General features: G+C 28.2%; 2 protein-coding genes and 1 pseudogene across 5 annotated transcripts in view; 1 reads left to right on the top strand and 2 right to left on the bottom strand.

Annotated features, from left to right (window-relative positions):
- LOC105197902 (calcitonin receptor) overlaps positions 1-15,132 on the top strand; it is a 114,547-nt gene that overhangs the window by 41,404 nt on the left and 58,011 nt on the right. The window lies entirely within an intron of this gene.
- Positions 724-6,725, bottom strand: LOC105197699 (annotated as a pseudogene).
- On the bottom strand, positions 8,293-14,707 carry LOC105197901 (para-nitrobenzyl esterase). Its single transcript, XM_039454256.1, has 9 exons — positions 14,445-14,707; positions 13,604-13,892; positions 13,061-13,246; positions 12,352-12,563; positions 12,197-12,229; positions 11,714-11,870; positions 10,745-11,062; positions 9,603-9,747; positions 8,293-9,485 (listed from the first exon to the last, which is right to left on the bottom strand). Exons 1-9 carry the CDS (start codon positions 14,700-14,702, stop codon positions 9,329-9,331), a joined length of 1,755 nt encoding a protein of 584 aa, XP_039310190.1. The 5' UTR covers positions 14,703-14,707; the 3' UTR covers positions 8,293-9,328.

Genomic DNA, 15,132 nt, shown 5'->3' with positions numbered 1-15,132 from the left:
ATCAAATAAATATAAATTAATCCAATGCATTAAGATTTTTTGAATGACCAATTTTTTAATTAGAAAAATTTCTTTGCTTTATAACGGTTTCAAAAAGTATTGCTTATGTTTATAAGACCTCCATGATTTAACTTGTTACATAATTAGTTGTATATTAAATATCATTTAAAGAATCAGTTGTATTCATGATTATTCCAATTTATAATAATAGCAAGAAGTATATGAGACACTGTGTTCTTTTTGTATTTGAATTATAGAAAAATGTTTTATAAGCTATTATAATTATTGTTATTAGCAATTCATTATTTTAACGAATTCGTGTATTAGAAGCTATATACAAAAAAATAATACAGGTGATTACAGTTTTTGACATGGCCCAAAAACAACAAAAATATTATTTAGAAATGTAAGTTAACATCACTATTATCAAATTAATTTGCAATTTAATTATGTTTTAATTTAAAACAACTGTGCGAAACCGAAAATAATAGTGTGCAGTTCAAAATCAGTTAAAACGTATCAATATTATTTCACACGAAGATCTTCTAAAACTGTCGAGACTCATTCTTACTTGATTTAAAATAATTTTTTATCTTAGTTAGGATTTTGTTACATGCAGTGTATTCTTCAAACTTGAGACTGTAATATATTTTTATTTATTTCGGTTTCTACAATATTATTTATTTGACATATTAAAATCATTAAAGAGATAAGATGTTGGCATAGACAGAACTTCATTACTTTTTATTTTGAACTTACAATTAGAAGAAGATAACGATAGTGCTTATATTCTATTAACTTAAAAATATCTTTAAGAAAAGAGTTGGGAATTGGGAAGAGAAGAAAAATAAGTTACGGCGCTAAAATTTTATCTATGTTGAGATTTGGTTTTGTCGATGTTTTTTTTTACTTCCCAATATTCTATCAATACTGCCAAAAATATCAGTCACAGTTGAAGAATTGCGATCTTTATATTTTGGGGATAAAGCAATATTAGAGGAAACTGTGGCAAATTAGATTGATTTTCTTAGCGAATTCTTCTGCCGTAGTATAATGAAAATAGTGGATGTTCAGACGAAGCTGAATCATAACAAACCAACGTATCTGTATAAATTTTCATACGAGGCTGAAAATTCTCCCATGAAAAAACTGTTGAATATTAAGTTCCCAGGTATTACCTGGGAAGAAAATAATTAATTTTCTTCTCTTCCCAATTCCAACTCTCTTCTCCTTTACGGAAAACATTAATTTGCGAATTTTCATCGATATTTAGATAATTGTATTTTCCCTGTGATCCGGTCACCGGTAACCATGTATTTATAGTAGGCGTTGGATTCCTAAATCACATTGTTAAATCACATTAACAATCATTAATACATGCTTAATAAAATTGAAATATTGTGATTAAAAGAAGACATGCCTAAAAAATTCATGAGAAAGGAAACAAAAAATTTTTCGTACCCTGTTTTGGCAAAATCCGTCCACATTTGTGTTAAGTGATTTATCATCTTACCATCCTTTGAATCAACTTCAGGTAGGGATATGCCTATCTCTTTCATCATAGAAGCGTGAAACAAGAATGTCAATTCCTCGCTAATAGTCGCACCTACAAAATATTTTTATTCAAACGATTATTAAACGATTAATTAAATCAATAAATTAAAATTTTCTAATTATTCGAAAGAGCAATTTATTTTTCAAACTACAATAAATATTATAAAACGAAACTATCTTTATTTAAATCAGATATTTAGAAACAATTTGAATTATTTTATATTACAATTACGATATGAATGTATGCATATTCTCTAAAATTAAGAAATTTTTACATCTTTAAAGAATTTTAAATTAATTAGTGCTAATACCTGGGAACTTAATATTCAACAGTTTTTTCATGGGAGAATTTTCAGCCTCGTATGAAAATTTATACAGATACGTTGGTTTGTTATGATTCAGCTTCGTCTGAACATCTACTACTTCGGACTTATACTACGGCAGAAGAATTCGTCGCTAAGAAAATCAATGTAATTTGCCACAGTTTCCTCTGATATTGCTTTATCGCCAAAATATAAAGATCGCAATTCTTCAACTGTGACTGATATTTTCAGCAATATTGATAGAATGTTGGGAAGTAAACAGCTTTTGAAATCGGAATCGATCTTTTGAAGGTCTTCTTTAGTTGTGGCTGAAATAATGTTAAAGATATTTTAATATTATTTGTCATATAAATGGTCGCATCATAAGTAACGATTATTTTAACAACTGTTCTTTTAAGCTAAAGGATAATTAATAGAAATGTATTTGCGAAAGAAAATCTGTCGTTAAAATGTTTCATATAGTGTAGTCCATTAAAAGATAATAGATATCATAGATAATGCATATTAAGATACACATTTATCTCAATACACTATAGTGAACATCGAATATAACATAAATGTAATGCTATATAAATATAACATGTATATTTTACATCTGTGTTATATTCGATATTACATCTGTGTTATATTCGATGTTTGCTGAGATTGTACTGTCTACTTAACTGCTGATGTACAAAGTGTAGGATAACATTATTTTGCAAACAAAATCTTCTAGCGCATAATTATGATTTTTATGTACGTACTTGAAAAATGACGGATTAATCAAACTTTACTAACTCGCTATAGATGTGTACAACTTTAGTTCATTGTAAACAATTGGTAGTGCATGTTTATCACGTTACCTAATCTCAGAGGTATGTTATTTTTAATCCAACACTTTTCTATGAAAATTTAAAGCCTTTAAAACTAATGTGCTAAATGAAGATAAAAACAATACTTACTTCCGGCAAGATTAGTGCATGCAATAAAGGATCCCTCGCAACTGGCAAATCCTATAAGTAATGGTATCTCAACTCCGCGGCTCATAAACTTCGTTATATCTTCCGGAAAAACTGGATTCGAAGATTCGTGATCCAAAGTAGATGTAAATCTTAAACCGTGTTGTCGTTTCTCCTGCGAAGAAGCTATTAAAAGAGACCAAAAAAAGTTTTATTTTGTTATAATCTGTATTGTATTCTGCATATTGTAAATTATTGCATTTCTATAATTACAATCAAATGTTTAAATAATTACCTCTTCCGTCGAGAGAGACATTTCTTGAATCTCTATAAGCTTCTTCGCATCGATTGTTTTGAGAAACTCGTAAGCGACTTTGGGATCTGTGGTTGCTTTTCCAAGTTTCTCGGTAAGCCGGAAACCTGTATTCATCGAATGTGACTGTTGTATAGTGTAGGTCCAAGGACACCTCATGACCCCACTTTGTGATATCGCTTTGTGAAATAAATCTGTGAAATAGTTGTAACGAATTAATTCTAATTTATCATTGTAAAATCTTTCTTTTTTGTTCTTTGTAACGTACATAATTTTTTCATGCCAATTTCAATTCTTGTAATCACATCAATCTCTTAATGATTTTGATTGGCCTTGCCTGAATATTTTATCCCTTATTTTCCTCTTTCTCCCCCCCCCCTTTCTCTCGGAAAGTTACTTTATAATTAAAATTAAGTATTCAATTTGAATTAAGTATTCAAAAATTACAAATAAAAAGTATTTTATTTCTTATTTAAAATTAATTAAAAATCTCTTATAAATATTTCTTATCAATATTTCTTTAAAATTAACTAAAAGAATAATCGTCATTCATTTAATGTATTTTTGAACATGTTAATGTTTGAATGTTTTTGTTGATAAAAAATTGCAATTGAATTTTGAATAAGTTTATGATTAATTTAAGTAAGTGATAGAAGATTAATATTTTTAAATTATTATGATATATCAATAGATTTATATCGACAAAATACCTTTGGCTAATGGAGTCAGAGTTAAACAATGTATGGCTCCGCCAGCACTTTCGCCGAAGATTTTTGGCATCTCAGCCGAACTGCGATATATTTTTCTGAACCCATTTTAATGTCAAGATTATATCTTTTAGACCTTGATTGCCCGTTGCCACTTTATCGTAGAAGTTCAAAAAACCTAAAATTATTAATGCATTGTTTTTGTAAAATTGATTTATCTTAATTAAAAGCAAATGCAAATTAAAAACTGTAAAATTATCCTCAATTAGGTTCCAATGAAATAAATTTTAATCATGCAGAGTGATATCAATAAAAAGATAGGATCTTTCCGTGTACAATAATATATTCTTGTAATAAATTACATTTTTCCTTAAGATTCTGCGCCGCGATTCTTTTAAAATACATTATGACAAACACTTGAAATTTTTTATCTTACAGTCGACTTGCGTTATAACTTGATTATCTCAACGCCTCATTGCACTAGCTGTTTCGTTTATACTGAAGATGGTGTAAATCGCAGACTCAAACATGTACAGTTATGTGTAATATATTACATGAATATATTATTCTACACGCGAAGATCCTGGCTCTCTATTACTTTATATGATGAAAAGTATCTATATGGTCACTTTATATCTAAATAAATTAAATTACGCTATAATTTATTTTTAATACATTATATGAACAGCAAAATAAATAGTCTTGTATGCAGAAAATATAAAACGGAGATTATAAATGTGTGTCAAAAACAGAGATAGATTTAACTCTTTTTTTGCGTCACTTTACTTTTTTGCGAGAGTATATTTATAAAATGTCTATGATATGATGTATAAAATAAAAGTATATATCTAAGAGAAATAATGATTAAAATAGGTAAAGTCTAAACATTTACTACATTAAAAGACCAGACACAAATGACAATAGAGTCATTACATATGAGAACGAATAACGTACCTAGAGCACCTAGTCTATAATTCAAGGTAACTAAAATTACATCCTTTCGCACGATGTAATCGGGTCCGTACATGAGTGCATCACTGGAACCCATAGAAAAAGCGCCATGTATTCATACCATTACTGTACGCTTCTTCCCAGGTTCGATTTTTGGGGTGAAAACATTTAAATAGAGGCAATCTTCATCGCCCTCAAATTGACGTGTTAGAAAGTTTATTTGAACAGCCGAGTTTCCATATTTTGAAGCATCTCTACTATCAGACCATGGTTCTACTGGTATCGGATCCTAAATATATAAAATGCGTTTATACATAGGATGTTGTAACATTTGCGCGCATGACGCGATTCTCTGTGTCAGAAAAAATAACTTTTTTTCCTTGCGCAAATTGCGCTAGAGTCATAGTTTTTAAATGAGAACACTTTTTAAAACTAATAAATAAATGTTCTAAATGATTAAAAGACTGTGCGCGTTGAATGACCATGATATATTAATATTTCTGTGCGTAGCCGCCTATCTTCGCACTTATTAATTTATATGATAATCAAATTATATTTAACAAATTAGAAGATTAATTTATGTTAAAAATAAATTGTTTGAAATCAATCATTTTTTTGAATAACCCCGTATGTCCAAAGATATTTTTATGCTAATTTTCTTTTATACAGTTATATGAAATATTTATGCATATAAATATTCTTTTAACAAATAATATTTTATACTATTATTTTCTTTTATTTTACTTATCTAGTGAAAAACAGACATATTAAGATGACAATAATAAATGTAAAAAACAGATTATATAATAATTATGTAATATACTGATATCACACACGCGCGCGCGCGCGCATACGCACATGCACACGCACATACATACACAGTATACATAATCTGGTAAACAGTTTTGTCAGTAACCTTTATTTAGCCATTTAATCTTTATTTAGTTCTTTTTTCTCACAGTGATAATTCTTCGTATTTAAAAAAATTTTTTTAAGATTAAAAAAAAAATTAGTTAATTAACTAATTGATTGATTAAGCCAATTAAATAATTTTTTTGCAGTTATAACTACGTCTTAGTATTTGTATGATACAATTTTAAATTTATTAAACTGCACGTTGAATCAATTTTCTATTTCTAAAACGCAATTCTAAATTGAATGAGAATAGTAATCAATATCAATATTGATAATCACAATTTAATAATGATGATGCATAATGTATATTATGCATCTGTTATAACAATGACACCAATGAGAGTATCTTCCTTAAATACTATAAATATTTTGTTGCGAAAAGTAGCGATCAATCAATTTAATTTAATTGATAATTAAATAAATTTTTAAAAACTTTTAAAAACTTGTCCATGATAATGGAACTTTATGTACTTACTATGAATCTGAGCTCTCCGACCGGCGGTTTCGCATATGGTATTCCTCGAAAGGCGGCATAGTAGTCGCCATATACACCTTTTTCTATGGTACCAATTAACTTTCCCTCGTGCACGCATATTTCGACTTTGCTGTTATCCATGATGAAGACTCGGAAAGAATGACGAGAGAACAGGATCGATCAGTTTGTCGATCTACATTGTATGCAAGTCTGTTTATACAGATGTATACGCTCTGAGAAAGATAAAAAACATTTCATGGCAAGTGAGATTTAAAATTGGGCGTTTCGATCAAGCTTTGTTCACTGTAACGAACGTTATTTCACTTATTGCGTATAGAGTAACATAACAAAGTTTTACTGTTATTCTTATTGCATTTCACAACTGTGAAGACTTTCTATGCATCTTTGTACTCCGAGATGTGCAAGGATCATGAAGAAGTGCTCCCTGATGTACTATAAATGTAAATCAACTTATGCAGTTATACATGTATAATTAAGAAAAAATTAAATTCTTTTTATTGAATATACAGTATTGAAATTTGCATAATAATCAGTGAGTTGAAATCACTTTTAAATTTTGATAGATCTCAAACGAGAAGAGGAGTATATGTTGTATATACATATATAGCATATATTGGAATTAGATTTATATAAATCAATCCAATGCAATTAGATTTTTTAAATTATCAATTTTTAAATTTAAAATTTCCTTTCCGTATAATGTTTTAAAAGGTTCTAAAAGTATCATTTATGTTTGTAAGACCTCCATGTTAATTATACAATTAGTTGTATACCGAATATCATTTTAAAAGTTGTATTTATGATAATTCCAATTTATGATAACAAGAAGTATATAAATATAAAGTATAAAGAAGTTCTTTTTGCATTTGAATTATAGAAAAATGCTTCATAAGTTATTACAATTATTGTTATAAGCAATTTATTAATGCAATTGTTAATGAGTTAATATATCAGAAACTATGTACGAAAAAAGATGCAGGTGATTGCACTTTGCGACAAATCTCAAAGACAATTAAAGAAATAATTTTTTATCTTGGTTAGGTTTTTGTTACATACGTTGCATTCTTTAGACTTGAGACTGTAATATGTACATTTTTATTTATTCCGGTTTCTACAAGATCATTTATTTGACATGCATGTTAAAATCATTAAAGAAATAAGATGTTGGCATAGACAGAACTTTTTATACTTTTTTTTTAATTACAATAAATAATATAATATTTTTAATAAAATATTTGATTCAAGCAATCTTTAGAAAATAGTATTATATTTTTAAATAAATTAAAAAATTAATTTAAAATATATTTCTTTATATATTTTATCTTAATTTAATAACATCAAATTATTCATTTTTAAAGATTATATTATTCAAATTGAATAAATATTATTTTAATAACAGCTATTTATTATTTGTTTTGTAATTATTCCACGTTAAACAAAACCTGTCTTTAATTAGATTACGTATTTATTTAAAGTAAGTTATTACGTATTACTATCTGATAAATAATCTTTTGATGATATTTTAATTTTATATAAATAATGATTTTCAAAATTAACTTTTATTTTAACTTAAGTTAATTTAATCTTAACGTAACTTTAACTGAGTTAATTTTTTATTCATATAACTTTTAACTTAACTAAATTAATTATATGTGCCATCAATTTTAATTTAATTTAGTTAAAAAAATTTATTAACTTACCCAATCCTGATTTTCCTTGAACCGTCTGAGTTCCGCGACCAACAGATTTGGTTTGAATTCAAATTCTTCCGATTCTTTAACTTCGGGTTTCTCATTTCCACGGTGAAAGTATGTTATTCCTTCCACCATGCTCGTTCTCTTCCTTTTTTCATTGTCTCGTTCCCTACCCTCGCGCTTAAGGGGATCTTATCCGAGAGCGCTCAATAAATAACGATTTCTCTCTCTCTCTCTCTCTCTCTCTCTCTTTCTCCCGCGTTTTGTCGGCTCTCTATCTTACATTTGTATAGTACCATTCATCAATCGATTATTTAAAAAATTAGTCTGTTTAATAATTTTACTTTTCAGTCATTCATAGCAAAGTAAATTATGAATGAAAACGATAGAAGTGGTAGTGGTACATTTTTTTATTTACATGTTGATTTATCATTAATTCTTTACAATCATGCTAAGTTGAAATTATGTATTTTATCTCAAAAAATATACATAATGTTTAACACTACAAAACGCGTGATAGCAGTACAAAATGATCTTTTCAAAGGAAAGACGCTAAGTGTATGTATGTGCGCATTCTTTCTTATTTCAATTCTTTTCATTGTTTTTTTAATCTAGTTCCAAGTTTTTGCTTATTGAAAATTTGGTGTCTTTTTTTTGAAAAAATAAGTTTGTACTGTAAATTAAATACGGCTATGTTTAGATAATTGTATTAATTAAATGTAATTAAAATCCTTATGATTATTGTATTGTATTATGTAAGATTAGTTTTTCGATTATGATTTTTTTCCAATTTTGAATGTTCAAGAATAATCTTTAAAAATGTAATTTTTTCAACACAAGTTTTAATGTCCATTGAATGCACATTATACTTGTTTGAATAATATAATAATTACTTTTTTGTTTGATGTAGATTTGTTTTTATAATGTAAAAAAGCTAAATACAAGATAGTGTTTATAAAAGTTATGTCATATTAAATTCAATTTTCTCTAAAAAAAAACCCTCAAAAGAAAAATCTGCACTCCGTGAAAACAGGTATCTACTTTTGTTTTACATGAGGAAATCTATCATGGATACCTTCCCCTCTCGGAGAAGAATAGCATGAGGATTAACATAGAATCCTCAGTTATAATGGTATTTAATTAAAGTTATATTTGAAGACCTATACTATTTGTTTACTATTTGTTACCATAAATAGTACTGTAACATTTTCCAATCCCTTTAAGTTTAATTCGCAAAAACTTTTTGTTGTTCTAATAAATCATAGTTTGAAAAGATTAATCTTTATATTTCCATTAACTAAAACCGGCTCTGAACTTAGAACAAAACAATAGTGCCTACATTTTGTTAACTAAAAAATTTCTTTGAAAAGGAACTAGAGAATATTTATTGTAAATGGAAAAAGTATTAAAAAATTTTATCTTAACATAGATAAAGTTTTAGTGCCGTAACTTATTTTTCTTCTCTTCCCAATTCCAACTCTCTTCTCCTTTATGGAAGACATTCATTTGCGAATTTTCATCGATATTTAGATAATTGTATTTTCCCTGTGAACCGGTTACCGGTAACCATGAGTTTGTATTAGGCGTTGGATTCCTAAATCACATTGACAATTAACCATTAATATACATGTTTAAAAAAAATAGAAATATTGTGATTACAAAAACACGCTTAAAATATTCGCGAGAAAAGAAAACATTAAATTTCTCGTACCCTGTTTTGGCAAAATCCGTCCACATTTGTGTTAAGTGGTTTATCATCTTTCCGTCTTGCGAATCAATTGCTGGTGCGGTTACACCTAAATCTTTCATCATAGAAGAGTAAAACAAGTATGTCAGATCCTCGCCATGACTCGCACCTATAAAATATTTTTATTAAACCGATTATTAAATCATTAAATTAAATTAAATCGATAAATTAATTTCTAAATATTTAAACGGACAATTAATTTTTTAAACTATAATAAATATTATAAAACAAAATTGTTTTTCAGTCAGAAATTTAGAAACATTTTGAGTTATTTTATATTACAATTACAATATAAATGTATTTATATTCTCTAATATTAAAAAGTTTTTACATTTTTAGTAGGGATGTGCGGGTACCCGAGATTTCAGGTTCGGGTTGGGTCGGGAATTTTTTTTGGGATTGGGTCGGGACCCGAAAGTTTGTAAAGTTACTCAAAGGTACCCGAAATCGAGTCGGGTCCTGAAATCGGGTCAGGACCCAAAATCGAAACGGAATCCCAAAATTTTATAAATTTTAAGTACTCGGATCTAAAGTTGGGTCAAATAGCGGTCAAACATTTAGATACTTTATACATTGATGTGAGAAAAAAATTACTAAATTTACGTAAGGCATTTCGTTTATATTGAATTACTAAATTTGAATACTGTCAATGAAATATTTATTTACAGTACATAAGTATTTACTCAATAAAAAATGATAATTAAATTGATGGTCACTCCTAAATAAATATATATTTACGTTCGGAAAAAATTTGATTAGGGCAATACTCAAACAAATAATTATTAAAATTTTGTAATTTTTTTCTCACGTCAGTGTATAAGGTATTTAGATTTATGGTCGCTTTTTGACCGTATTTTAGATCCAAGTACTCAAAATTTATAAAATTTTGGGATTTTGTCTCAATTTCGGGTTTCGACAGGATTTCGGGACCCGACTCGATTTCGGGTCCCGACTTGATTTCGAGTACCCGAAATTTACAAACTTTCGGATTCCGACCCGATCCCGAAAAAAAAAATCCCGACTTGACCCGAAGCTCGGGTACCCATAATTTCGAGTATCCGCACACCTCTAATTTTTGGATAATTTTAAATTACAAGTGGCAATACCTTTGAACTTAACATTAAATATTTTTTTCATGGGGCTATCTTCATTGTTGTATGAAAACTTATACAAATACGTCGCTTTATTATGATTCAGCTTTGTCTGAATATCCACTACTTCCATTGTACCACGGCAGAAGAATTCGTCACTAAGAAAATTAACGTAATTTTCCATAGTTTCCTCTGATATTGCTTTATCCTCAAAATATAAAGATCGCAATTCCTCGACTGTGACTGATATCTTTGGTAGTATAGATAAAATGTTTGGATGTATGGCGATTTTGAAATCGGAATCGATTTTATGAATTTCTTCCTTAGTTATGTCTGAAATAATTTTAGAGATATTTTAATACTATTCGTTATATAAATTATTGCATAATCAGTAATGAATAATTCAAATAATGAATATTTCTTCAAGCTACAAAATAATATTTACATATTTATGAAAGAAAATCTGTCGTCAAAATTTTGTTTATGATATTTTAAATAGCGTAATCCGTTAAAAAAAGTGAAATAATTACATATTATAGATAATGCATATTAAAATACACATTTCTCATACAGTACACTACAGTAAACAGCGAATGTAAGGTTGCTGTAATTCTATATAACATGAATATGACATGTTATATGTTATATAACATTACATCTATGTTATATTTGATATTTGTTAAGATTATAATCTTAACATCTTAATATATTATAAACTTATCTATTATATGATAACGTTATTTTGCAACTAAAAATGTTCTGACGCATAATTATGATTTTTATATACATATGTACTGAAAAAATTATGAATTAATCAAACTTTACTAACTGAATATAGTTACGTACAACTTTATCCGTAAAATTTTTAAAAACTTGCTTCGTCATTTAATCTCAAAGTTATGTTATTTTTAACCGAACAATTTTTTATGAAAACTTAAGCCTATAAATACTAATATACTTAATGAAGACAAAAACAAAACTCACGTCCGCTAATATTATTGTATACAAACAAGGATCCCTCGCAACTGGTAAAACCTATAAGTAATGGTACCTCAACCCCGCGGCTCATAAACTTCGTTATATCTCCCGGAAAAACTGGATTCGAAGATTCGTGATCCAAAGTAGGTGTAAATCTCACGCCCTGGCAAAAATAGTATGTTTATTATGTATTGAAGTACTTATGAAATGGAAATTTAAACATGGAATTGTTTATGAAATGTTCACAACTGTCCGATAGAGACAAAACGTTACAAAACGTCTTTTATGAAAATACATTCTGTTTGCAAACATTTGCAACACATTCTGAAAACATAAAATACTTTTAGTAAAGCATTTCCTAAACATTTGTAAACATTCCGAAAACATACATTTTTTGAACATCTAGGTTTTCATAAACACTTCAATAAATATTTTAAAACTCTAATTAAATATATGCTCAACACTTAAGCAAACATCTTATGAACATACTATTTTCTCCAGAGAGCTTCGCTGTTGAGTTTCCTGCGAAGAAGATATTAACAAAGATGAAAAAAAGTATATTTTTTTCGCATAACTTGTATTGTAGCTTGCATATTGTAATTTATTGCATTCGTGTAATTACAATCAAAAGTTTAAATAATTACCTCTTCCGTCGAAAAATACTTTTCTTGAGTCTCTATAAGCTTCTTCGCATCGATTGTTTTGAGAAATTCGTAAACGACTTTCGGATCTGTGGTTGCTTTTCCAAGTTTCTCGGCAAGCCGGAAACCTATATTTGTCGAATGTGATTGTTGTTCAGTATAGGCCCAAGGATTTCTCATGACACCGCTTTGTACTATCGCTTTGTGAAATAAATCTGTAAAACAGTTGTAACAAATTAATTCTAATTTATCATCATAAAATCTTTTTTCATTTTTTGTAATGTATAAAATATTTTCATATCAATTTTAATTCTTGTAATTACATTGATCCCTTAATGATTTTGATCGACCTTGCAGTACTGAAAATTTCTTTTTTTCTTCCTTTCTCTCTCTCTCTTTCTCAAGAAGTTATTTTACAATTGAAATTTGACCTAAACTTTTAAAAGTTACAAATAGAAAATGTTTTATTTCTTATTTTAATATATTAAAATGAACTAAAAATTTTTTATTTTAAATTAACTAGAAGAACGAATATTATTTATTTAATACATTTGCGAAACTTTTCATTTTTCGAACATATTAGTGTTTGAATGGTTCTGTTGATAAAAAATTGTAATTAAATTATGAATAAGTTTATGATTAATAGGATAGGAGATAATTTAAGAATTTCAAATTATTGTGATATATCAATAAATTTACATCGACATAATACCTTTGGCTAATGGAGTCAGAGTTAGACAATGTACCATGGCTCCGCCAGCACTTTCGCCAAAGATAGTGACATTTTTTGGATCTCCACCAAACTGTGATATATTTTTCTGAACCCATTTTAATGCCAAGATTACATCTTTTATACCTTGATTACCCGTTGCCACTTTATCGTAGAGGTTCAAAAAACCTAAAATTATTAATGCATTGTTTTTGTAAAATTGATTCTTAATTAAAAGTAAATGTAGATTATATCGAAAGGAAGTAAATCTTGCTATAATTTGTTTCTAATTACTGTTTATGTGAGGCGCAAAATAAATAGTCCTACATGCAAAAAGAAATGAGATTGTAAACGTATTAGAAACAGATATCGATATAATTTTTTTTTGCGAGAGTATATTTTTAAAGCGTTTCTATGGTATGATCTAAAATAAAAGTATATCTAAGAGACATAATTCTTTCAATAAATCAAATCTAACATTTGCTGTATTAAAATACAGGATACAAATGACAATACAGTCATTACATATGGGAACAAATAACTTACCTAAAGCACCTAGTCTATAATTCAAGGTAACCAAAACTACATCTTTTCGCACGATGTAATCGGGTCCGCACATGAGTGCATCACCGGAACCCACAGAAAAAGCACCGCCGTGTATCCATACCATTACCGTACGCTTCTTCCCAGGTTCGATTTTTGGGGTGAAAACATTTAAATAGAGGCAATCTTCATCGCCCTCAAATTGACGTGTTAGAAAGTTTATTTGAACAGCCGAGTTTCCATATTTCGAGGCGTCTCTACTACCAGACCATGGTTCTGCTGGTACCGGATCCTATAAAATATGTAAAATGTTTTCATATACAGGATGTCATAGTATTCGCGCGCAAGTACACTCTCATATCATGTTACATGCGTTACGATCCAATAACAAGATCGAAACGTACAAGTGATTGAAATTTTTGTAATAATTAATTTTCTTGTATTGTACGCACTAATAACAACGGCAGCTTAGAAAAGGGCTTTAATATCGCAATGATTGTGATTGATTCATTTCAGTCATTTATATATTTTTATTACTATTTTTTAATATTATTTTTTTTAACTTTCCTTATATATAATGAAAAATAGATTATGTAATAATTATTTAATATACTGATAAACACTTTTATCAGGAGTCTTTATTTATCATAATTTTCTCACAGTGATAATTCTTCGTATTTTTTTTAATCTTTCTAAGATACTAAAAAAGTTATTGGTTAATTAATTGATTGATTAAGCCCATTAAATGATTCTTTTTTAGTCACAACAAAGTCTTGTGTAATTTTATATACATTATTAAATTTATTAAACTGCAGTTTGCGATAATGCAACTTTATGTACCTACTTTGAATCTGAGCTCTCCGACCGGCGGTTTCGCATATGGTATTCCTCGAAAGGCGACATAGTAGTCGCCGTAAACACCTTTTTCTGTGGTACCAATTAACTTTCCTTCATGTACTTGTATTTCGATTTTGCTATTATCCATAACGAAAGCTTTGAAAAAATGACGAGAGAACAAGATCGATGAGTCTGTCGATCTATACTGCATGCAAGTCATTTTATACACTTTAGAGATATGCGCTCTGAGAGAGATAACAAACATTTCAAGGCAAATAAGATTAAAAACTGGGCGTTTCGATAAAGCTTTATTCACAGCAATGAACGTTATTTTACATAATGTGTGTAGAGTTACATAACAAAGTTTTACTGTTATTCTTATTACATTTCACAACTGTGAAGACTTAATATGCATTTTGCTACTCCGAGATGTGCAAAGAATATGACCGAGTGCTCTCTGATGTACTATAATTGTAAATCAACCGATGGAGTTATACAAATATAATTAAGAAAAAGATCAATATTTCTTATTTAGTACACAGAATAGAAATCTGCATAATAATCAGTGAATTGAAATCTTTTTTAAATTTTGACAAATTTTGAACAAGAAAAAGAACATATATACCTATATATAGCATATTGTAATTATCAAATAAATATAAATTAATCCAATGCATTAAGATTTTTTGAATGAC

This window comes from Solenopsis invicta, chromosome 10 (genome assembly GCF_016802725.1).
Source record: "Solenopsis invicta isolate M01_SB chromosome 10, UNIL_Sinv_3.0, whole genome shotgun sequence".
Lineage (NCBI taxonomy): Eukaryota > Metazoa > Arthropoda > Insecta > Hymenoptera > Formicidae > Solenopsis > Solenopsis invicta.
The sequence above is the reverse complement of the archived record's forward strand: the minus strand, read 5'-3'. Positions and strand labels throughout refer to the sequence as shown.

What these genes read in the sequence shown, in the direction of transcription:
- LOC105197901 (XM_039454256.1), bottom strand. Translation starts at nt 14,702, where the DNA reads ATGTTTGTTATCTCTCTCAGAGCGCATATCTCTAAAGTGTATAAAATG. An exon ending in ATTTAATGTTAAGTTCAAAG is followed by an intron (nt 9,748 to 10,744) that starts GTATTGCCACTT and finishes AATATTTTATAG; the next exon opens with GTGCGAGTCATGGCGAGGAT. An exon ending in ACGGATTTTGCCAAAACAGG is followed by an intron (nt 9,486 to 9,602) that starts GTACGAGAAATT and finishes AATGTGATTTAG; the next exon opens with GAATCCAACGCCTAATACAA.